Below are 25,265 nucleotides of genomic sequence, written 5' to 3'. Positions count from 1 at the left end.
TCACTCCCTGTTCTCCTTCCCCCTGTACCTGGCAACCACTAGCCTACTTTCTGTCTCTGTGGATTTGCCTATTCCGGACATTTCTTAAATGGAATCATATAATATGTGGCATTTGTGTCTGACTTCTTTCACTTAGCATGTTTTTGAAGTTCATCCGTGTTACATCATGTAGCAATACTTCATTCCTTTTTATGGCTGAATGATATTTCAGTGTATGGGTATACCACATTTGGTTTATTAGTTGATGGACATTTAGGTGTTTTCCACCTTTGGGCTATTATGAAAAATGTTGCTGTGAACATTCATATACCAGTTTTTACATGGACATATGTTTTCAGTTTTCTTGAGTATATACCTAAGAGTGGAATTGCTGGGTCACATGGTAGCTGTGTTTAACATTTTGAGAAACTGCCAGACTGTTTTCCAAAATGGCTGCACCATTTACAGTCATACCAGCAAAGCATGAGAGTTCCAGCTTCTCCACGTCCTTGCCAACATTTGATGTTGTCTGTCTTTTTGATTATAGCCATCCTACTGGGTGTGAATTAGTGTCTCATTATGGTTTTGATTTGCATTTGTTTATCTTCTTTGGAGAAGTGTCTATTAAAATCTTTTACCCATTTTTTAGTTGGGTTATTTATCATTTTATTATCAAGTTGAAGATTTCTTTATATGTTCTTGATACAAATCTTTAGATATATGAAATGCAAATATTTTCTTGCATTTTGTGGGTTGTCTTTAACTTTCTTGATGGTGTCCTTTGAAGCACAAAAGTTTTTATTTATTTATTTTTGTTTGTTTAACCTAATGAAAGCATCTTTTTTTGTTTTGTTTACATTTTATTGGGGTATAGTGTTGATTTACAATGTTGTGGTAGTTTCAGGTGTACAGCAAAGTGAGTCTGTTATACATATATCCACTCTTTTTTAGATTCTTTTCCCATATAGGCCATTACAGAGTATCGAGTAGAGTTCCCTGAGCTATATAGTAGGTCCTTATTAGTTATCTATTTTATATGTAGTATTGCGTATGTGTCAATCCCAGCCTTCCACTTTATTCCTCCCCCCATTTACCCCCCCAGTAACCATAAGTTTATTTTCTACATGAAGCACAAAAGTTTTAATTTTGATGAAATGCAATCTATTTTTCCTTTTGTTGCTTGCACTTTCAGTGTCATATCTAAGAAACCATTGCTTAATCCTTTCTCGTAAGATTTTTATAGTTTTAGCTCTTAACATTTAGGTCTGTGGTCTATTTTGAGCTAATTGTTTGTACATGGTGTGAGGTTGGAGTACCAGTTCATTCTTTTATATGTGAAAATCCAGTTGTCCCAGTACCATTTTAAAAAAGACTTTTCTTTGTCCAGTGAATTGTCTGGGCTCCCTTGTTGAAAACCAGTTGACCATAAATGTAAGGGTTTCTTTTGGAAGGCTCATTTTTATCCTATTGATATTTGTCTAGCCTTATGCCAGTATCACAGTGTCTTGATGACTGTATCTTTGTAGTAAGGTTTGAAATAGGGAAGTGTGAGTTCCTCCAACTTTGTTCTTTAGCAAGATTGTTTTGGCTGTTTAGGATTCCTTCCGTTTCCATATGAATTTTAGGGTCAGCTCGTCCATTTCTGCAAAAGAGCTAACTGGGGTTTTGATAAGGATTGTGTTGAATCTGTAGATCAATTTAGGGAGCTTTGCTATCTTAACAATACTGTTTCAATCCATGCACGTGGAGTGCCTATCCAGTTATTTGGGTCTTCTAAAATTTCTTTCGGCAACATTTTGTAGTGAAGTCTTCCCACTTTTGTTACATTTTTTCCTAAGTATTTTCTTTTGAGGGTGCTGTTATAAATGGAAAGCTTTCTTAATTTCATTTTTGAATTGCTTATTGCTAATGTATAGAAATACAATTAAGTTTTGTGTATTCATCTTGTATCCTTCAACCTTGCCGAACTCATTTATTGGCTCTAATTGTTTTTTTGTGGATCCTTAGGATTTTCTACATACAAGATCATGTCATCTGCAATACACATAGTTTTACTTCTTCCTGTCCAGGCTGGATATGTTTTATTTCTTTTTCTTGCCTAAGCAGAGCTTTCTAGGCCCTGGATAGAACCTCTGGTACAGTGTTGAATAGAAGCGATAAGTGGACATCCTCATCGTGTGTCTGATCTTAGGGGAAGCCATTCAGTGTTTCACCATTAAGTATGATGTTAGCTGTGGATTGTTCATAGATGTCCTTCATCAGGTAGACGAAGCTCTCTTCTATTCCTAGTTTGTTGAGCACTTTTATCATGAAATCGTGTTGGATTCTGTCAGATGCTTTTTCTGTATCTATTGAAATGTATGTGTGACTTACGTTCTTTATTCTTTTAATATGGTGTATTACATTTATTGATTTTTGTGTGTTGAACCAGCCTTGCATTCTCTGGATAAATTCCACTTGCTCATGGTGTGTAATCCTTTTTATATGTTGTTGCATTTGGTTTCCTAGTATTTTGTTAAGGATTTTTGTGTCCATATTCATAAGAGATATTAGTCTATAAGTTTCTTATGTTGTCTTTGTGTGGTTTTGGTATTAAGGTAATACTTGACCTCATAGAATGAGTTGAGAAGTATTCTCCCTCTTATTTTTTGTAAGAATTTTGGAAAGATTGCTGTTAATTCTTTAAATGTTTGGCAGAATTCACAGTGAAGCCATCTGGGCCAAAGTTTTTCTTTATGGAAAGTTTTTATATTACTAATTTAATCTTTGCTTCTTCTTGAGACACTTTAGGTGGTTTGCGTCTTTTTAGGAGTTGGTCCATTTCATGTAGGTTATCTAATTTGTTGGCATACAATTATTCATAATATTCCCTTATAATTATTTCTGTTTCTGTAAAGCTGATAGTGATGTCTCCTCTCTCATTCCTGTTTTTAGTAATTTTGGGTTTTACCTCTGTTTTCCTTGGTTAGTCTAGCTGACTAATTTTCGATTTCATTGATTTTCCCCATTCTTTTTCTATTCTCTCTTTCATTTATTTCCACTCTCATCTTTATTATTTCCTTCCTTCTGCTTGCTTTAAGTTTCCTCTCCTTTTTCTAGTTTCTTAAGGTGGAAGGCTAGCTATGAATTTGAGATCTTTCTTCTTTTTTAATACAGGAATTTACAGCTGTAAATTTCCTTCTAAATATTAACATAGCTGCATCCTATAAGGTATTTTCATTCATTTCAAAGTATTTTCTAATTTCCTTGTGATTTCTGCTTTGATCCATTATTATTTAGGAGTACGTTGCTTAGTTTCCCACATTTCCTTCTGTTATTGATTTTTAATTCATTCCACTGTGGTCAGGGGATATTCTTAGCATTTCATTCCTTTTCAGATTTACTGAGACTTGTTTTATGTCCTAACATGGTCTATCCCAGAGAATGTTCCATGTACACTGAGAAGAAAATGTATTCATTCTACTGCTGTTAAGTGGAGTGTTGTGTAGATGTCTGTTAGGTCTGGTGGTTTATAGGGTTGTTCATTTCTTCTGTTTCCTTGTGATCTTCTGCCTCGTTATTCTATCCTTAATTGAAAGTGGGGTATTAAAGTTGCAAACTGTTGTTGTTGAATATTCTATTTCTCTCTTCAGTTCTGTTTCATTTTGCTTCATCTGTTTTCATTGTTATGTCTTCCTGATGTCATGTCTTTTTTTTTAAATATTTATTTATTTATTTGGTTGTGCTGGGTCTTAGTTGCAGCAGGCAGGCTCCTTACTTGCAGCTCGCCAGCTCCTTAGCTGTGGCATGTGAACTCTTAGTTGTGGCATGCATGTGGGATCTAGTTCCCTGACCAGGGATTGAACCTGGGCCCCCTGCATTGGGAGCGTAGAGTCTTAATCACTGCACCATCAGGGAAGTCCCAGATGTTACGTCTTTATTAAACAGGACTTTCAACCAATCATCCTTCGTACCACGTTTACCCTCTGCTTGCAGGGAGAACTGGTGCGGACAAATCTTGGGCCTTTTCAGGCTCCTTGGTACATGATCACTTAACTTCTTTCACTTTCCCCACTGCCAGCCTAGCAGCCTTATTGAGTCTGTTCAATGGGTGATTACAGTCTTCCTTCTGCTTGCCCACTTTCAAAATGTTACTGCTGTTGTCACTTTTCTTTGTTGTCTTTGTCCTTATGAGTTTATGGCTTATAAAGAAAAAAATTTACTGTTATTTTTATGATTTTTCTGGAAGGAGTAAAGCTGTATTTTAATCCAGTATCTTTAATTGGAAGTTTCAAAGACCATGATCTTTCCACTGCATAGCGCTAGATAGAGTAGGTACTTTCCTGAAGACAAAGGATGCTTGGTTTTGACTGTAGACCTTAAAAACCAGTTCAGAGAATTTACAAAATTCCATGGTAAGTGCTCTGGGAGAGACAGATGTACATAAGGTATGGCCCTTCTTCTCCAGGAGCTCACTCTGTGGAGAGATGAGATGTACAGAAATACTGCTATGACACATGTAAAAAGGGATGAGTAATAAGAACTATTGACACCTTTCATTGAACGTCTACAGATTTCAGACAGACGTGTTATGTACGTGAAACAATTCAATCTAATAATCTCATAATGGGAATTGTATTATTCCCACTTTACAGGTGAAGAATGAATTGTTTTATACAAGGCCAGCAGCTAATAACATATCAAGGGAGATTTGAAGCCACGTGTGTCTAACTCTGAAGCTTTCCTCTTTCTACCATGTCAGGGTATCTTAGGAGAGGCTAGAGGGACCTAGAGGAATTCAAAGGCAGGAGAGGATCAAGGAAGGCTCCAAGGTGGAGGCATCCCAGCTGGGCCTTGAAGGATGGATAAAGTTCAACATTTTAGATTTTGGGGGGAAGGGGAATCATTCCAGGAAGGGGGAATAGTTTGCTCAAAAGCCAAAGAGGAAGGAATTATAAGATGCATTTGGGGATTTTAAATAACCTGGTGGGAGACTTAGTGTAGGATACCTGCGTGAGGTTAATTAGCCAAAACAGTGCCTGACCTGGAAGAATGAGGCCCTGAGGTGTTTGCATTGGAATAGGGGAAAGCTAAGAAGAGAATTTTAATGATTTTTGTAAAGTAAGAACATCCTCACAACATATATATAATGTGTGTTTAATTAAAAATGTGTGAGGTCACAGACAGTGGGTTGTCACAAGGCTGAAGAGTTCATTTAAAATTTAAGCAAGCAAACACATATATATGGAATCTAAAAAAAAAAAAGTTCTAATGAACCTGGGGCAGGACAGGAATAAAGACACAGAGGTAGAGAATGGACTTGAGGACACGGGGAGGGGGAAGGGTAAGCTGGGACGAAGTGAGATAGTAGCATTGACATATGTACACTACCAAATGTAAATAGATAGCTAGTAGGAAGCAGCCGCATAGCACAGGGAGATCAGCTCGGTGCTTTGTGACCACCTAGAGGGGTGGGATAGGGAGGGTGGGAGGGAGACGCAAGAGGGAGGGGATATGGGGATATATGTATATGTATGGCTGATTCACTTTGTTGTACAGCAGAAACTAGCACAATATTGGAAAGCAATTATACTCTAATAAAGATGTTAAATAAAAAATAAAATTTAAGCAAATGCTTGTATTGCTCTTATTGCTTTGAAATGAAAGCAAATAAGTTTTCTAAACGTTAATAATCTCATCTTCTCTAATAAGAAGAAAACCCCACAGTGATATCCCCTTTCTTATCTATCAAATTAGCAAAAATCAAAAAGTGATCATTTGTACTAGCAAGCATGTGGGAAAACAGGTAGTATAAGTAAATGAGATGGCTCCATATATCCCGATAAGGAATGACGGCCTCTGCCGTACTTTTAAGTGGAAAAGCACAGTGTAGAACGGTACGTGGAGCAGACTACACTTTGTGTTTTAAAAAAATGTGAGTGGGAGGTGCAATTTATCCGTAACAGCTTTTCCTGAGAAGTTCCATTAGCACTTAAACCAGTTTTACCCCTTTTATACCAATATCAGTCCTTCTCTTTTTTTTATCTCAAACTTTGCTGCTCAAGTTCCCCTTCAGACTTTCAAGGGGGAGCTGGATAGGTCATTTCATCTCTAATTGCCATGTGGTTCATTTGTTGTTCACTTTTCTTAGTATCTTCAGCATTTATCACGTTTTCTTGGAATGGCTCCAGTGCCCTTTAGTTTCAGGTAGCCTCTGATCCAGTTGGTAAGTTTCCTACTGTATTCTTGGCTCACTTTACCCATATAGTAGTGAGAATGCAAATACTCATTCTCCTTATCTCTGTTTCTCTACAAGGCTTGCTGGTGGCGACCTTTACACACTGCTTTAGATTTACTCTCACTATCCCTGATACATTTCTTTTCTCCAGTGTAAACATTTTCTGTTCTGCTTAAAACTATTTACTGGGGGGGGGGTGTGTGTGTGTGTATACATATATGTACATATATGCTTATATACACAAAAACCTAGCAACTCGTTCTGGTGGCCTCCAAGAAGACCAGCAAAATAGGGACCAGTGGACAATGGGTAGTGGAGAGGGAGATTCTCTTTTTACTGATAGACCATTTTGTTTCTCTTGAATTTTATACAGGGAATATAGCCAATATTTTATAATAACTTTAAATGGAATATAATCGATAAAAATTTTGAATCACTGTGTGGTACAACTGAAACTAATATTATATTATAAATCAATCCTACCTCAACAAAAAAAATAGTATTGGTAATAAGAGTAAATAAATGATAAATTGACTTAATAAAGTATTATAAATGGAATGTAACATATAATTCTACAATGTTTTTTTTTTTGTTTGTTTGTTTTTGCGGTACGTGGGCCTCTCACTGTTGTGGCCTCTCCCGTTGCGGAGCACAGGCTCCGGATGCGCAGGCTCAGCGGCCATGGCTCATGGGCCCAGCAGCTCCGCGGCATGTGGGATCTTCCCGGACCGGGGCACGAACCCGTGTCCCCTGTATCGGCAGGCGGACTCTCAACCACTGCGCCACCAGGGAAGCCCAACAATGTATATTATTAAATGATAGTATATAAATAGATATTATACCCATTATATTGATGAAGTTACAGATAAGTTAATTATGCAGATTTATGGCTAATAAGAGAAATGTTACTTTCCACTTATTTTATACTTTACAGTCCATATAACTTCTCTTATTTAATTTTTAAAACAGCCCTGGCAGGTAGCTGGTTATTATCTTTATTTTACAGACACTCTATTTTTATGAGAATGGCAGAACATGAATAAGACACAAATAAGGAAACTAGGCTTCCGAATTGTTAGGTAACCTAAGTTTCACATCTAGTACTTGAATCCAAGTTTAGTGCAGTTTCCTCTGTGCTGCAGAGAAGGGTGTTCAGAGCATATTCCCGTTTTTGTGCTTGATTTGGAGTTGATTACTGACCTTTTCCATCATAGATTCTTTGGTGCCCTCATTCAACACAGAATATGGCACTGAACCAGTCTGATACAAATAAAAAGAAGCCAGGGCTTCCCTGGTGGCGCAGTGGTTGAGAGTCCGCCTGCCGATGCAGGGGACACGGGTTCGTGCCCCTGTCCGGGAAGATCCCACATGCCACGGAGCGGCTGGGCCCGTGAGCCATGGCCGCTGAGCCTGCACGTCTGGAGCCTGTGCTCCGCAACGGGAGAGGCCACAGCAGTGAAAGGCCCGCGGACCGCAAAAAAAAAAAAAAAAAAGAAGCCATTCAGCCTACCAGTACATAAGTAGGCACCCCAGGCTCTGCCCCATCTCCCATCATGGGCAGGGAGCTTTGGCTTTGGGCATTGAGAATGCGAACCAAACAAGATAGACTTGTACTGTAGCTCAGAAGTTCACCTGTGTCTTCTTTTCATTGTTCTAGGAAGAGTTGCAGGCCAACCTGGACCTGATTCAAACCTACAGACTGCATATTGCCCAAGATATCAACCAAGAAAACCTGCAGCTCTTCCTGGGTTCCTATAATGGGTACAGTTGTTTCTGTTCCTTCACTTAAATGCAGACTAGGTCTAAGAAGATAACGGATATTTAAGAGAGAAGGAGAAGAGGAAATAAACTACTTCTTCCAGTGTTGTGTGATGGGATTGCTTTCGTACTTTTCACCACAGTAGAAGGGGAAGGGCTTTCAGACAGAAATGAAGACAGCTTTCAAGAGCAATGCATGAATTGAAGGCTGTTTCAGGCATGTTCAACTACCAGTTGTACTTTTAAGATGTTTTGAGACCAGAAGTACCTAAAGTTATGTACACACACAAAACACACAGATTGAGGTGGCACAGAAAGATGCGTGTAGAGGAGGCAAAGAATAGAAGTCTTGGGCCCCAATTCAGTCTCTCTGCTGGTGTCCTGTCATCACGCAGAAGTGACACACGGAGAGAAGCTTAATTCTTATCTTGGGACCAGCTTCTCCAAGGTGAAAATGTTAGCTCCTTCTAGCTTTCTGGGTACATGGAAAAAGATTAAGGAAATGGGTCAGCTGTAACTTACGCAGAGTCACACAGCCGGTCAGGAGCAAAGCCAGGTTTTGAACCCAGTCTCTCTAGCTCCTTCCTCTGTGTAACAAAGCCTCCTTATTTTTCGTTGAAATCAGAAAGGTTATTAAGTACCGCACTGAACTGTTAGTTACCAGGAGAATGTTCCCCCAAGAAAGTTCCCCTTGGACCTCCATGGCGGTCCAGCACTTAAAATTCTGTGCTCCCAATGCAGGGGGCACGGGTTGGATCCCTGGTCGGGGAAGATCCTAAATGCCACGTGGTGTGGCCAAAAAAAAAAAAGAAAGAAGTTCCCCTTAAGAAATCATTCCTATAAACTAGTTGGAAAATTGAACACTTAAGACTTGAGGATTTCAACAGCATTGCTATTGAGTTTTGAAGTTGCCTCCTTTTAGCATCCTGCAGAGTCCCTTTTTCCTGCTCTGTACCACTCAGGATGCCACTGAACAAAGCGCACAAGGGCCCCTTCCCTCATCTGTGTGAAAGAAAGACAGTTTTCAGATTTCTTGATACATTTTGTTTTTCACAACCAGGAAGTAACCTGAGTTGCCATGATTTTACCTGAAAAGTGCATTGATTCCTTTGCGTTTCTCTAGACGCAGAGACCTGGAGATCGAAAGACCCATTCCGGGGCAAAATGATAACAAATCAAAGACATTAAAGTAAGTCCCTCAGTCTCCCCCGCTACGCTGCTCGACATCTTTGCCTGTCACAGGCAGAGTCACTTTCAGTGGAGTATATGTGCTGCCTGCTGAGTGTCCTCTTACTTTCCCTTTCCCCAGGTGTTCTACTTTATTGGTGGTAGGTGACAATTCACCTGCAGTTGAGGCTGTGGTAAGTATGTCCTGATGTTGTGAAGATGAATAAGATGAAATGCAATAAACTGTGTGTAACACACTCTGCTGACGCACTCGAAACAGCTGGTAGGTACTAGCTTTCGTGATTTCTCATTACACAGACCAGGGTTTGCACTTTGTTACCCAGTGTGGAGGAAGAATTCCTCGTTGATCACTGTGTTTCATCAGAAGGGTTCAGGACTGCCCTTGAGTGCTTTGGGTGGTGGAGCTCGCTCTGTGGCAAGCAGGACAGGTAAAGGCCACGGGCTTATCGTCAGACTTCTGACAGCCTTGGCCTTCTGCAGCCACCACAGACAGAGAAGGCTGCTGGGAGCCTGTACACTTGCCTGAAGCACGTAGCACACTGGCAACAAAAAGATGTGCTCATTGTAGAAAATTGGTAAATAGGAGGACAGGAGGAGAAGTCATGATCCCATTACTCAAAGACAAGCCATTATGTTTTTCTTTACAATAGATGGGATGATATTAGCTATACAGTGTTTCGGGACCTCATGACTTAGCACTGTTGAGAGCGTTTTTCCATACTATAAAGTCAGTATATCTGTATAATACTCAGTCTTATAAATACACCCTTGTTTATGTAACCCCATTCTCCTGTTGATTATTCCTGATTGTGCACCATTAATAACGTTGCTGTTGAACATCCTTATAGAATCTTTGCTTGTATCTTTGATCATTTCCCTGGGATGAGATGGAAATAACGTGTCAAAAATCATAAACCTCTTTAAGGTTTTTAATACATTCTGCCAGTTTCCTTTCCAGAAAAGACATAAGAGTGTGTTGCCACTGCCTATGTTTGAGAGTGCCTGTTCCACAGCATACTGTTTAGCATTGGACTTTCAAATTTCATTAGTAGTTAATTTGATTAAAAATGGTACCCCACTGTTTTAATTTGCACTTCTGTATTTACAGATGAAGCTGACAGTTTTTCATAAGTCTGTTATCACTTGCTTGTCTTTCCCACAGCATATATAACTTAAGTATCTGCATGAAATTATCTGGTTTTCTTTGGCCTACTTCACTTCTACCCTATTTAGAGCAAAACATTAGGAAGTAAAGCTTTTAGAAAGGGAATCTAATAATTAATCAGAGATGCAGACATAGATGAGAAGCTTGGTGGGCAGGGGGAGTGTTGGTAGGGTGAGACAGGTATGACAATAGAATATATTCACACTTCCCTGAATTACCCTGTAAAACATTCTGTGTCTAGTGTAAAATACATAGTGTGGCTTGAGCACAGAGGCGAATAACTCTCAACTCAAAAAAAAAAAAATCCCCCCCAAAAAAAATTACCCAAAGGTAATAAAGTTATAGTGAAGATCTCATCAAGAAGGAGTTTTGTAAAGGTCCACCTTTTTTGGCTAAAAAGGTAGAGATACGTGCTACAAAATATCAAAAACATTTTTTCATAAACAATGTGTTTATGAAAATAGTATCGTTTATAGAAAATACCCTTAATCAGAATTCTCTAATCATGCTGAGTTGCCTTTTGGAAATTACATGGACTTAAAGCAACATTACCAATTATTTTTCAAGATTGTGTAAGTTGGCCAATACAGATAAGATCTTTTTCTCTTTCTGATTTCCACACCTTCAGTGTTTACAGAGAAGAACTTCAGGAGCCCCATCTGTACCACAAACTAGATGCTCTTCTAGACACATTCAAAACCAGCTCCCCTGCCCCAGAGCCTTTTATCCCATAAGTTGGTAGGGATTCAAGGGCTATATCCGTGCATGGAAGAGCAGGAAGAAACTCCACAAATTCTGGTCACTGTTGCTAGCTATTCTTGCTCACATATTCATTCAGCATCATATTTTGAGCATCTCCTATTCTCGCGATGCTGTGGAGAATACAAAAATGAATAAGACGGAGTCTCTGCACTTGGAGCTGGGGAGAGAGTAGACATGTAAAAAACCAACTGTTGTTCTTGGCCTACCAGAAACGGAGACTTCTTTTAAAGTTACAGAAATTACAAAGTGATCAACCAAGGAAAGCATGCTTTATTATATTAAATACAGACTTGGGAGTTCATTCTTCCAGAAAATATTTATTGTATGTCTACTGTGTTCTCAGCACGGTGCCTGGCAGTTAGGGATCCGGTTTTTACATTCTGCCCTTTAGAGCACCTTCTGTAGTAAGTAAACGGGTACATTTGTTTGTCACTGCCTGCGTTGTCATTTGTGTAGAGCAAAAACCTTGATTTGGTGATTCTGGCTTTTAGATCATCCTGTGATTTTAGAAGAGTTTTGAATACCTACCCATCAGCAATCCCCAGAGTAAACTTTCAGCTGTGTTACTGGTTCTTGCCTGGGTAATTTTAATAACTCTCTAACTGGCTCGCTGCCTCTGCAGTCTGTCATACAGGCCACTGCTGGTTATTTTCCTAAAACAACTCACATCCTGTCACCCCAGAAACCCTCTGTGGCTTTTTGCCTTCCACAGTCAGTTCAAGTCTTTCCAACCTCTCCCCACAGTGCACCCTCACGCCATGCTTGTCTCTGTAACCCCACACATGCTCTGCACACTCACTTCGCAACCCCTGGGTCTTTGCTTATGCTTTCCCCCTGACTCTGGAAGCCTTCAAATGCCCGCCCCTTCTTACTCTAGCTATAGAAATTCTACTCATTCTTCTATTCTCACTCAGCTCAGAAGTGAAATTTTCAAGTGATCTCATTCTGCCTCATATTACATTATTACATTTCTTATTCTGCCTCATATTACATTGTTACATTTCCACCCCACTAGCTTTTCCACGCTCTTAGCACAGTGTTTTATATGTGTGCTTGGGCAAGCATGTGTAAAGAAGAGATCCAGTTAATCAGGTTAACCATAAAACACTGTTGAACCTGGAGATTATCTCCCCAGAACATTTTCTTTGAGGTCCCTTTCTTTGTGGATACAAAGGTATGAGATACGACACGGGTAAATGTACAAGGTTGTAATTCTTAATTGTAATGGCTACAGTGAGAGAAAAACTGTAGAGTTCAACTTTACATGGGATAGCCAAAGATCTTGAGGCAGAAGAGAATCAGGGTGTAAGGAGTGGCAAACCCACTGCATCCAGGGCACGGGAAAGGGGTGAGAAATGGGCAGGGGAGGGGTATAAGGGCCAGTCATAAGGGCCAGTTGTGCTGGGAAATCAAGACCCCAGCAGGTGAGGGCCACGGTCCAGTTCAGTTTTTAAAGTAGGTAACTTGTCCCCATGTTATGTAGCGAGTAGGAGGAATTAGACTCAACACGTAGTCCTTTAAAGACTCTACTTGTAACGGATTCAGAAAATGAACTTTGCCAGATTTTTAGATCTACTAAGAAATATAAGATATAAAGTACTTCATATAAACATGTCTCCCACTTTGTATTTTGGTAATTTGGCTGATTCAGCCGTCTCCAAATGAGCCATTGATCTTGGAAGATCATTCTCATGCCAAGCTATTTCTTATTTTTCTAGCAGTTCATAAAATTGTCTTTCTCTCTCTCTCTCTCTGTTTTTTAAGGTTGAATGCAATTCTCGCCTGAATCCTGTAAATACAACTTTGCTAAAGGTAATGTGTCTTCTTTCCTCATTGCCAACCACGAGTGAGTCAATTATACGTGGTTCAAATTACTTTATTTCTGGAATAGTTGCCCAGAAAGAAGGAAAGCTTCTCTTTCTCTGATTCTCTCATTCTCTTAAAAAAAATTTCTTTTCCTGAATATATTCTCATTGTAGAAAATTGGAAAATAGGAAAAAAATGGAAATATAAAAAAAGAATAAAATAAAAATTACCCTAATCCTGCCCCCCAAAGGTAACCTTCTGGTAAAAACATCAGTCTTTTTCCTATACATTTTTACATCATTAAGATCATAGGCTGTTTCTAGCCCTGTGTCTGTTTTCCTCAACTTTTTGACATATAAACATCTTCCCGTGTCATTAAAAACGTCATAAGCACTATTTAATATTGTTTTGAGAAATTAGTTAATGAATGGAAATTCTTTACGTGCTAAATCCCCTTGTATGGATAAGGAAGCTTCCAGTAACATTCTCATGATAAGGGTAGATGCATTTTTTTCGTTCTCTTAGGGCAAATAGAGAGTAACTCTTGTACTGAATTTCTAGGGTTAATATCAAGCTTCTCCCCGTTTTGACTGTACCCCAGGCTCACATTTTCTGGAGCCTCTAGTGACATATTTAAGGGCCTGACCTCCTGCTTTGAATTTGGATTACCGTAGATTTAAGTACTGATCTTATGCTTCTGACTGTTGCTTTCTCAGCCTGAAAGACCTCTGCTTTCTTCCCTTTCTCTTTGAAGTGAGATTAAAAGGGAAGTGCTGCCACCAGAAGCAGCCCATAGTTCCTGGAAATATAACATGAGGTTAATGCTCTGAGGTTACAAAACTCAGAGTGTTCTGGGGTCCGGGTGATTGGTGAACTAGTCTAAAATACGAATTTTTGTTTTTTAAAGCATGTGGTTTCAAATTAGCTTTCGTTGCAGGTTTGAATCAGTTTTCCAAAAGCGCAAAACAACTTTACAGTAGCCATAGATGTGCTTATTTCTGGGCAAAAATGCCCATCCACAGCAGCGTGATGGAACTGATTCTCTGTTTGAGAGAGAAAGCTTGGAAACAGTCTTTCCCAGTATTCTCTCTGCATACGGGAACTGTTTTACAGTTCTAATCAGACCTTGACTCCTAACCTTCATGAAAATACAGTCTGGGCCAGTTAGGTCTATTTGATACTTATTCAGGTTAAATATTTGTTCCTGGGCTTCCCTGGTGGCGCAGTGGTTGAAAGTCCGCCTGCTGATGCAGGGGACACGGGTTCGTGCCCCGGTCCAGGAAGATCCCACATGCCGCGGAGCGGCTGGGCCCGTGAGCCATGGCCGCTGAGCCTGTGCGTCCGGAGCCTGTGCTCCGCAACGGGAGAGGCCACAGTGGTGAGAGGCCCGCGTACCGGAAAAAAAAAAAAAAATTTGTTCCTGATCTTACACGTAGAATTTTCAGGGAACTGACTGTTCCTTATTAACCTCAAATTCCTGTGTCTCCTGTGGCATCCCATCTGCTGAATAACAGTCCACCCTCAAAGAAGGTTTTCATGTTAGTGAAGGGAGACCATGAGGTTCATGTCTCTTTTTTAAAAAATGCCAGTCAGCCTGAATAGGCTACTATCTGAGTATGGAATGCATAACAGCTGGAAGGAGGAGGGTGGCCTCGTGGTTGGCCATCATGCCCTAGAAGCAGTGTTCTCTGCGGATTGGCAGAATATGCATCACCTGGCTTGTTAGAAATGCAAGTTCTTGAGACCCGCTCCAAACCTATTAAGTAAGAATCTCTAGAGACTTCCCTGGTGGTCCAGCGGTTAGGACTCCGTGCTCCCAAGGCAGGGCGCCCAGGTTTGATCCCTGGTCAGGGAACTAGATCCCGCATGCCGCAACTAAAAGATCCCACGTGCTGCAGCTAAAAAACCCGCACGCCACAACTAAAGATCCTGCACGCCACATCTAAAGATCCTGCACGGGGCAATGAAGATCCCACGTGCCGCAAAATAAATAAATATTAAAAAAAAAAGAATCTCTAGGGCAGGAATTCAAGAATCTGAGTTTTAACAAGTCCTCCTGGTAATTCCAACGCATGCTAATAAAACGCTACTCTAGAAATCTTTGCACAGGTGAGAATAACCAACTGTAAAGATTTATGAAGTGAGAGACAGTCGCCTTGCCAAATCCGACTATGAAATGAAAGTGGCTGACCAAGTAGGTTGGCTGAATTCAGCCTCAGTGCCTGATTGGAGACATCCCGTTAATCGTGAAATGAAGACAATGTAGAGTTGAGACAGAACCTTAAAAGTGTGGTACCCTGAGAAGTTAGGATCACACTGTTTGAGGACTCTGAAAGTAACATTCTCCAGGTGGAGGCAGAACCATGGTTGAAGGTAGCGGTTAACTTCACTATCACCCAAATGGAAAATTCCCGACATGGGCCTGAAAGTTAGGCCCTGCATTACTGATTAATAAATGTTGAATAATCTTTCAAAATTACATCCAAAGTTATTGCTAGGATTTAAGTCTTTGTGTAAGAGTGCATCGAGGGGGACTTCCCTGGTGGTGCAGTGGTTAAGAATCCGCTTGCCAGTGCAGGGGACACGGGTTCAAGCCCTGGTCCGGGAAGATCCCACATGCCGCGGAGCACCTAAGCCTGTGCGCCACAACTACTGAGCCTGTGCTCTAGAGCCTGCAAGCCACAACTACTGAAACCCACACGCCTAGAGCTCGTGCCCCACAGTGAGAAGCAAGCACACTGCAGTGAAGAGTAGCCCCCGCTCGCCGCAACTAGAGAAAGCCTGCATGCAGCTGCAAAGACCCAACACAGCCAAAAATAAATAAATTTATTTTAAAAAAAAAAAGAGTGCATTGAGGAGATGGACACTTGGATGTAGTTAAACATTAAGTTAAGGAACCTAAAATTTGATCCTGTCCTGTTTGAAAGGACCCATGGATGTTCAGAGCATTTCCCTTAAGCGTAAGTCTCAGCTGACTTACATATTTTTCCTCTTCTAGATGGCAGACTGTGGTGGACTCCCCCAAGTAGTTCAGGTAAGGAGATTTTTTTAAAAGCACCCATTTGATTCCAGCTCTCTGACTGTGCAAGGATTAATGCCTTCTTATTTTGTCCCCCTAGCCCGGGAAGCTCACCGAGGCCTTCAAGTACTTTTTGCAGGGAATGGGCTACAGTGAGTAGTACACAACTTTCTATTCTACCAAAGATTTATTGATAATGGGGTCATTTTGGCATCTGATGAGTACTCAATTCTCAGGGCTTAACCTCTGTGCTAGCCAGCCTGAAATCAAATAGAAACCAAAATGTTCATGGAACATTCATCTGTGCATATATATAAAGATGAGCTAATGCTTATTAAGCACTTACTTTGTGCCAGGCACTCTGTATTCTTAACCTTGAGAGGTAAGTTCTGTTATTAGTTCCATTTTATAGAAAAGGAAACTGAGGCTCAAAGAGGCTAAGCACCTTTCCCAGGGTAACAATTCAGCTGCAGAGCCATGCTTCAAACCCTGCCAGTCTGACTCCAGAGCCCACATTTTCAACCACTGAAGCTTAGCCAGACCTAGCTATGAATCTGAAGTTGTTATTTGCATCTGAACTCAGCTGGTTAATGACTCCTGGACTAGAGAGACAAAATGGAGACTCCAGATGAAAAGGAGTTAAATCAGTTAAGTCTGCTCCACCACAGGAGATGAACTTGCAGAATATTTTAGAGTGAATCCAAGGATGTGTCCGTATCATGTGCCACTGTCCTGGTCTCTTGTATTGTGAGACCCCTGAGCTTTCTCATTTGTCACAGAATATCCGCACTTGCTCCTTTCTTGGAGTTATAAAAAAGAAAACTCTTCTACCCAGGTACAGAGCTCTTTATCCAGTAGGGTGACTTTTCTCCTGTCTTTGGTATCAATGTGTTTAATGACGATTGGGCAGCTGCTCCGGGCAGCAGCTGGGCCCCTGGGTACAGCCCTGTACCTGGCAGGCAGCTCGTGTATGTCTCGTCTAGAGTGGCTGTGTCATCCCCGTCTGTGAGCCACTACCAACCGAGCCCACACCCATATCCCTCTGGGAGGAGCAGAAGTCCCTCTCCTTTCCTAGGAAGCAGCTGTTCTGATCCAAGCAGGTTGGCTGTTCATAGTGAAGGAGAAAACCTTTGACTAGTTGAGAGAAGTAACATCTGAGATGTTACTGAAGCATCAGTTGGCCTCACCTCCTTTCTGGGGCCTTAAAATAAAACTTCACCCCTGGCTTAGAGTGTTCTGTCAGTGTCTGCTAGGCAGCCAAGGTTGCCACTTGGCACTGTCGGGTCACTAACCTGCCTTTTCCTGTGTCCATCCTGCTTCCAGTCCCGTATGTGCAGCTCAGTCACCTGAGCACCGAGTCAGGTACCTTTCTCTATGCTGGCCCCTGCCCCTGCCTCCCAGCCATGCTCTCCTGGCTGCATTGGCTGCCCGCAGCATGTCCGTGGTTTTCCTGTGCAGTGAGAGCCCGATAGAACGTGGCTCGTTGTGCCCTGTGCGAGTTAGCCTGCAGGTCCCGCCCTGGTCCCCCCAGGAGTAAAGGAGCGGGTTGTAACAGCCAGGGTCACAGCGGCAGCTGAAACTTTATAGGCAGGGCCCCTCCACCACCACCAACCTACTTACTGATCCTTGAGTTAACCCCCAGACACTGGATTCTCAATTAGGAGCATCAGAGCCTGTGCCTGGAGAACTGCAGGTGATGGCATCTTCGGACCCCTGCGTTGAAATGGCAGCTGGGGGAGTGGCTCGTGTCTCAGAAAGATAGGCAGGGGGCGGGTATGCCAGGTAAGGCCCTTTCCTGGCCAAGCTGGAGGGACCTTACAGACAAAGCAGTGGCGGTAGGCAGGAGTCTGAGTTAAACAGCCACCTCCCGTGCCCTTGCTCACAGGCAGCCTGTACCTCACCCCCTGTGCAGAGACCAGCCCGCCTGCCCTCCCTACACCTCATCTTCCTACACGTCTCCTCCCCAGGTAGCAAGGGTCGCCTGTGGACACGGATGGTAGTCTTGTTGTATCGGGCTTGCACTGTGTTTGTGAAACACCTTCATCCTTGTGTGGTGTGGTTCGTCTTTCTTTGGTTTAGTCTTGCATGCACTGCAGGTTTTGGTTACCTGCTTGGGTTCCCAAAGCCTCCTTCCTAATCACCTTATGAATGGCATGGGCATAGCTAAGAGGCTATACTCTGGACTTAGGTTTCCCCTTGTTCTGCTGTGGACTAGAATCAGCTGAGATTGCAGCCAGAACCAGAGGATTAAAGCAGCCTTGCCTAGAGCCCCTCGCCTAGAGCCAGTAGTGCAAAGTGGGGATGGCTATGTCTTGTCCTGGTGTCACCTTAAATGGGTTGGGAAAGCGAAATGTAAAGCTTTTGGTGAAACTTCTAGACTAGCTGAGTTTAACCAGGGCTCCCTCCTATAGTCCTCTTGGTTCTTTCTTACAGTCCCATCTGCCAGCATGACCCGGCTCGCCCGATCACGGACCCACTCCACCTCAAGTAGCATCGGCTCTGGAGAAAGTGCCTTCAGCCGATCTGTCACCAGCAATCAGTCAGATGGAGCTCAAGAATCCTCTGAGTCTCCTGATGTTCTGGACAGACACCAGACCATGGAGGTGTCCTGCTAAGCAGATGCTCCTCCCCTGGACCATGCAAGTCCATCCTCCTTCAGACAGCCACTCCATAATATAACCCTTCATCCAGCAAACTGGCATCTATCTATCTTTAAGTCTTGCATGGCCACTGACTCTCTCTTTCTGGTATCCTGGATTAACCATCCTCTCTGCCTGCCCGCCCCCCTTTTTGTATGTACCGAGAACCACTTCCATGCCATTACTGTAGCATTCCAACACCTTCAGCTGATCAGATCTCCACATCTTCTCTTGCCAGCTTTTCCCTGTGCTTTCCCAACTGTGTAGCTAAGATTGTTTGATCCTGATGTATGTGTGTGAGCACGCGTGTCTGTGTTTGTGTGTGCATAGTTCTGTGATTTTAGACAGGCTTTCTTGTAGAGCTTCTGCAAAAAACAAAAAAAAAGGGACTCTTTTTTTGCATTTTCAGTGGTGTTTTTAGGGGAAATATGCAGAACAGGTTTCTAGGTTGGGTAGGCCATTGCATTCTCTTTCGCTTCCATATTGGTCAACAAGATCTGCAAAGTGACTTCAGGAGAGAGCAGTTCTGAGGAATGTGGAAGATCATAATTCCTGTTTGGATGGTTGACTGTGACCAACAGAAGGGAGCCTGTTACATAGAGAAGCAGGCCCCGGGTGGCCAGCCACCTTCTCCTCTCCAAATGAATTCACATATACTATTCTGTGAATAAAAGGGAGGGATATGTTCTCTTAGAAGCCCATGAATGATGAGGTTCTGATGCAACGTGGAGTTTTTCCCAAGGAGTGAGTGTGGCTTAATCACTGGACTTTTTCAGCACAGGAAGGGGAAAACGAAATCCCAGGCCTCTGCTCTGTCAGAACAAAACTGAGTCTCTGCAGTGTCTGATACCACATACCAGACGTCTGCAGGAAGCGCCGCCCGGGAGGAACACTGTCCACCCCTCGATTGCCCCAGAAGGGAGAGGTATAGCCTGAAAATTATGTAGATGATGAGGAAATGGCTGGGGAGAGAGGAACAGTATACACTTGATTTCAGCAGACTTAATGGAAGCTAAATGAAAGTCAGGTAGAACCCATTTCTCAGGAAGTTATTTGTGTGAACTCCCTTTTGTAGGAGGGAAGGGGCCAATCTGTAAGGGCAGCCTGTCCGGGTAGAATTTTGTTCAGTCCGCTGCTATGTGAGGGAGTCACAGCCACCCAGAGAGTGTGACCAGGAGGAGGGTGAGAGCAGCTGCCACCCAGTAAGGGCCCAGCTTTGAGGGCATTGAGACGTTACGTAGAGAAGGGTTGCACAGTTCTGATCTTAGGAAGGGGCTTTTCAGATGTAGCATTTGCTTTCTGCTGAGATACGGAACGCGTTACTCTGTCAGAGTACAACTTTTTACGGATGATGAAATAAAGCTGTATATGTCTCATTGTTACCCGGTGGCTGGTGTGACTTCTCTCAAGCCACTTCCTGGGGCTCGGGGGGTTACCGAGTGACTGCGTGTGGGCTCCATGCTGGGCACCCTCACATACCTGATGATTATCCACCCAGCAGCACTGTCCGTTTAAAGTGAGGAAACCAAGACCCAGGATAAATAAGTTGCCCGAGGTCATACCAGTAAGCCAGCCGAGATTGAACCCTGAGTCCCTCTGACATGCCTATATTCCTCTCAAACCGAAAACCTGACCGTGAGAAGCCTGACTGTGAGGTGATGCGGGAGAAGCCGAGATCTCGGAAAGGCTGCATCTCAGCTCTGCCCTCTTTGCGCAGTTGCCACCTCCCACCCCTCATGTAGTAATCTGCAGCCACCTGCCAGGGCTCCTGCAACAGACCAGACTGTAGTTCGCCAGGAGGGGCTGTCTTCATACCCACCAAGGACAGTTTCAGGAGGCAGCCGTCTCAGGTCAGTTTTGAACAGTCCAGGGGCTGCAGCTACCACTACATCGAGGTTGCTGTGTCTGTGGCAGACGCTTGTAAAATGACTCGACCCTGCCCATCCTGGTAGAGGACAGGAAACAAATGCATGTGGGCCGATACAGGTGACCGTGCTGAGGTCCTTACAGAACAGGCAGAAGCAGAGTTCCAGAGCTGGAGGTGGTCTCATGGGCACAGTTGCTCTACGAACCCACCTTGCTCCAGCTGCCTTGGCTACACATCGGCAGGGATGGTTGCCTGTTTCCCACCTTGGCTGTGTGCCTGGAGTCGGGCCCCAACTGGCTGGTCCTTACCACACTCATCCTCTTCTCATTTTCATTTCCTTTCTTCCTATTCAATATATTCCAAAAAAAAAAAAAAAAGTTGGGGTGCCTGCTTTGTGAGAGGCAAGGAAGTGGCCAGGTAGATGCTCCCACCCAAGATGCTTGTGTGAAGCTTTTTCATATAAATTTCGTATAAATTCCGGAATTCCATATAAATTCCATATAAATAAAAATCTCACCCAGTTCTCATGGCAACTCTGCAAAGTGGCAGTGTGTGTTACAGACAAAGAACAGCTGAGGAAAGTTAAGTGATTTGGCCAAGGACACCTAGCTAGAAAAAGTTCCCAGTTCTTCCAAAATCGATGCATTTTCATATTTTATTAGCTACAGGCCACGCCCTTACACCTTCCTGAATGTTCCTCCTACTGAGCCAGTACGGTAGACCCTTTTCCAGTTTTGTGGATGAGAAAACAGGCCCAGAGGTAACCAATTTACAAATGGTCAAAAATCTAACAGAGCAGCAGATCTAGGCTTTAAACTCTCTAATTCTCAGGTGCCTCCCTGAGTGGAACGGGAGAGGATATGGTGGGATTTTTTTGAGACCATAGATGGTCATTCCCTACTTCCTCGTTCATGGGCCTCTCCTTAAGGCCAGTCCAAAAGTCTGCCTGTCAGATGAAAAGATAGACATCGCGGTGGTGTGGAGGCAAGAGCAGGAGGGTGGGCCTGTGATCAGTTCCCTCCCAGCCACAGGCCACATCCTTGAGTGGCCGTCACCCACCCTAACATCCTGGTTAGAACCTCCACTCTGGCTCCCTCAGCCCTCCACGCCAGGTGCCGCAGGAGTTAAATCTCAAACCAGCCTTTCCCGGGAGAAAGGGAGAACCTGAGCCCGGGTGTGCTCAAGGCCCCAGAAAAGGCTGCATTGTCTGTGAAATAGCGGTTTCGCATTAAAAGCATCTGTCTCCAGGATTGCTAAGCCCCTAATGGGGAGGCAGTGAATGGGTGGTTGTTTAGATACTAATGAGCTGAGATTTTTATTAATTTAAATTCAAAAAAAATTTTGGTTTTTTGGCCACGCCACACGGCTTGTGGGATCTTAGTTCCCCAACCAGGGATGGAACCCGGGCCCTGAGCAGTGGAAGCGTGGAGTCCTAACTACTAGACCACCAGGGAATTCCCTAAATTTAAATTTTAATGACTGATTTAAACATACTAATCAAAGGGGGTTCTATCGGAGCTTCTTTATCCTAGCCGAGTGGTTCTTAAGTTTAGGGTGTGCATCAGAATCACCTGGAGGGCTCGTGAAAACAGGTTGCTGGCCCCCTACCATGGAGTTTCTGATTGGGTAGATGAGAGATGGAGCCTGAGAACTGGCATGTCTCACACATTTCCAGATGATGCTGAGGCTGCTGGCCTAGGGACCACACTTGTGGAACCACTGTCCAGGTCCTGCTACACAAAGCGTGGTTCCCAAACCAGCAACATGGGTATCGCCTGGGAGTTGTTAGCAATGCAGAATCTTGAGCCCCACTGAACCAAAATCTGCTGTTTAACCAGATCCCCAGGGGATTCCTATACACATTAAAGGTTGGGACACTCCAAGGCAGTGCTTCCCATACTTGCTAGTCAAAGGAATCTCTTGGAGTGTTTAAGATTCAAATGTTGGGGCTGCTCCTCTGGTGACTTGGATTCGGAAGACGTGGGGGAATCCCAGGAATCATACTAACAGGCCCCTCAGGTGATTATAATAGACCAGGTAAGCATGGGGAACTCCTGCTCATTTAGCTTGGTTCTGTGTTCCTTGGATCAGACCAAGCCACACAGTCAGAGAGAAACCTCTCCCTCCAGGATCATGACGAGGCAGCTGCTTCTCCCCCATAAACCGGAACTTGGGGAAGGTGGCTCCTCGACGGTCTGTGATGCCGTCAGAGGAAACGGGTGGTTGTGAGAACCACAGAGCCTGCAGATGTGAGCTGGGAGCCCCAAGGACCCTGTGACAGAGCTTGAAGAGCCCTGGGCCTGCTTCCTGGCCTGGCTGTGCTTGGGAGGGCCAGCCAGTTGGAGGTGGGGCTCCTTTCCCATCCCCGGGGTACAGACTGCTGACCACAGGCAGATGCCAAGCTCCCCAAAGCAATATCGAGAGCCTCTCCCTGAAGACTCCCAGGCTAAGAGAGTCCCGGGTGACCTAGGACGAAGGACATTGGCCGACTTCCAGAAGGGGCCCCCCAAAGCCCTAACCTCTTCAGCTAAAGCATGCGTCTTAGCCGAGCCCCTGCCCCAAGCCTCTGATGACAGGAAAACAGTAAGTATGCTTGCTTTTTGTTTTCCGACGGCCTTGGGACTGTGAGGAAGGATGGTCCCCTCAAGACTGGGAGTGGGCTTTACGGTTGGGACAGAGCGTCAGTGGATAAGAGGAGTCTAGATTATAACTTCTGAAGACACGTTCAGCTCTAGAGTCTACAATTCTTCTTAAAAGGGTGATCTTTCTCAGTTGAAAGGGAGGGAGGTCTCCTTTCAGCTCAATCCAAATTTATCACTTACGCCGCCACAGAGAAATTATCTGCAGAAAATTATCTTCAGAAAAACACAAAAGACGCGGATTGTAGATCCAGCTGTGCACTAACCCGCTACGAACAGTGAGCACGAGGTTGCTCTCCCTGGGCCCCGGGCCTTGTTTTGAATGGCATTCAAACCCTGCCGACCTCTCAAAGGGTCAAGTACTGTGGTCAAAACACCAAATGTTCCACGTGCTGACCGCGGCTGCCTTTAATTCTTCGCTTCCGCCCATGCCTGGGTCCCCTAGAAAGTGCCTACCTAACATGTAGTAAGTTGTTCAGATACTTAGACAATTATGATTAGATTCTTAAAAGTTGGGGCCAGTACTATCCCCCCCTTCTAGGTCTGCCCACCCACGGTCTTCACTTTGCCCCTAGAAGGCCTCCTGACATTGACGGGACCAGGTGAAGGGAGCTGGCAGAGTGCTGGGGGCTCTGCCGGCCTGAGTGCAGGGTTCTCCTGCCTCTCGGGCCCAGCCCCCGGCGCCACCTGCAGCGGGGAGAAGTCTCTGGGTTCAGTGTGGTTGGTGACTGTCTTGCTGAAGCAGGGGAAAGGAGACTAACCTCTGCTGAGCACACACTCCGTGCCAGGCCCCTCAGCTTCTCCTCACAACCCCTTCGAGTCAGTATTATCCCAGATTCACCAGTGAGACTCAGAGAAGTTACACGCTTTGCCTGAGGTCACACAGCTCGAGCTTGGTTGGTCTGAATCACTCGTGCTCCCCAGGAATGATCTCTCCCAGGGATTTTCTGGACCCCTGTCCGCATAGTTAAGCACAGAGCATGTGCCCCATACCCAAGGGGAAAGGACTATTGAAAACCCGGCCTGAAGCGGTGCCTTGGCATTGAGGGAAGCAGAGACCCCAGGAGGCAGCAGCGCCATCTCGGGCTGCCAAGCCTTCAGGATCCCAAAGTCGGAGGAGGAAGCGGCTGCCGGGAGCCATTCCCTAATGGTGGGCCTGTTTTGTGTTAAAGAGCTCTCCTGTCCCGTGAATACGGAACTTCCCCGGGAGGCAGGAGCAAACATGCCGTCATCCGCATGTGGACGGCACGAGACTACAGACAGCTGTTCCATTCTCCAGGGCCGGATCCTTGCTCCTCAGACAGGAAGGCCCGTGAGGCCATGGGAGTCACTCCACCATCATGACGGACACCCATCCTCACCCAGGTGTGGGAAAAGGGTCAAAGGCAAGGATGGAGCCTGCTCTGTCCCTAAACTGGTATAATTATGCCTTGTCTCTAACGAAGAGACTGAAAACCGTCTGAAAGAATGAAACCATCTCCCTACAACATCTTAATACGTATAGTGTTTGAAAAAATCGGCATTACCCTGGAAACCTGGGAATTTAAATTATTCTAAGGATAAGACACCTGTCCAAAGAGCTAATAATCACTTCGTCCATTTAGATAATGTGTATCAAGTGCCTTCCGTGGGTGAAAATGCTGAGGAAATGGGCAGAGAGGTCCTTGTTCTCAACAAGCTATAGAATAATGGCTCATTATACAAGCACCCAAGTATGTGAATAGTTAAAACTTGGGTAGAGCACAACAGGGAGCCCCGAGAGGGAGAAAAGGGAAGGTCCCCAGGCATGGCCTCTGGGGAAGTGCCACTCGGAGCGTGAAAGAGGAAAAGCAGGCCCTGACCTGGCTCTTCACGTGCGCTCTCTCTCAGACCCGTATGGTGGGTATCGTTATCCCCATTTTTCAGATGGAGGCAAAGAGAGGGAAGTGGTTCGACAACCAATCCTGTAAAGGCTTGCAAGTCATCACTATGTCACACAGTCTCCCAGGCGTCTTACTTTGCCCTGTGACACCAGTAACAGTGTGCTCAGTGTCACCTTAGCGCGTGAGACATGCCAGCTAGCTCCCAAGCCCCCTCAGATTCCCCTTGCCCACCTAGCCGTGGGTCCTGGTGTGCCTGGAGTGAACTCTGTCCTGTCACTGGCCCCTGCCGCCCAGTGGCAGAATGTGATCCCAGGTCAGGCAGTGGTTCTGAGTAGACATAGGAGTGATCAGCTAGGGCTGGGGG

At 44.2% G+C, this 25,265-nt stretch overlaps 1 protein-coding gene across 3 annotated transcripts in view; it reads left to right on the top strand.

Annotated features, from left to right (window-relative positions):
- Positions 1-19,915, top strand: part of NDRG3 (NDRG family member 3) — an 85,895-nt gene extending 65,980 nt beyond the window's left edge. For 2 of the 3 annotated variants that reach the window (XM_082670333.1, XM_082670334.1), the window contains 8 exons: positions 7,854-7,957; positions 9,078-9,143; positions 9,264-9,315; positions 12,834-12,881; positions 15,874-15,909; positions 15,995-16,046; positions 17,218-17,256; positions 18,328-19,915. In XM_082670333.1, coding sequence (XP_082526459.1) covers positions 7,854-7,957; positions 9,078-9,143; positions 9,264-9,315; positions 12,834-12,881; positions 15,874-15,909; positions 15,995-16,046; positions 17,218-17,256; positions 18,328-18,509 — 579 coding nt within the window. In that variant the 3' untranslated portion in view covers positions 18,510-19,915. The remainder of the gene's footprint in view (positions 1-7,853; positions 7,958-9,077; positions 9,144-9,263; positions 9,316-12,833; positions 12,882-15,873; positions 15,910-15,994; positions 16,047-17,217; positions 17,257-18,327) is intronic. The other variant, XM_082670335.1, reaches the window with a different exon arrangement.
- The last annotated feature ends 5,350 nt before the right edge of the window (positions 19,916-25,265 follow it).

The sequence above is a fragment of the Grampus griseus genome, assembly GCF_964374135.1.
Source record: "Grampus griseus genome assembly, chromosome: 14".
Classification (NCBI taxonomy): domain Eukaryota; kingdom Metazoa; phylum Chordata; class Mammalia; order Artiodactyla; family Delphinidae; genus Grampus; species Grampus griseus.
The sequence above is the reverse complement of the archived record's forward strand: the minus strand, read 5'-3'. Positions and strand labels throughout refer to the sequence as shown.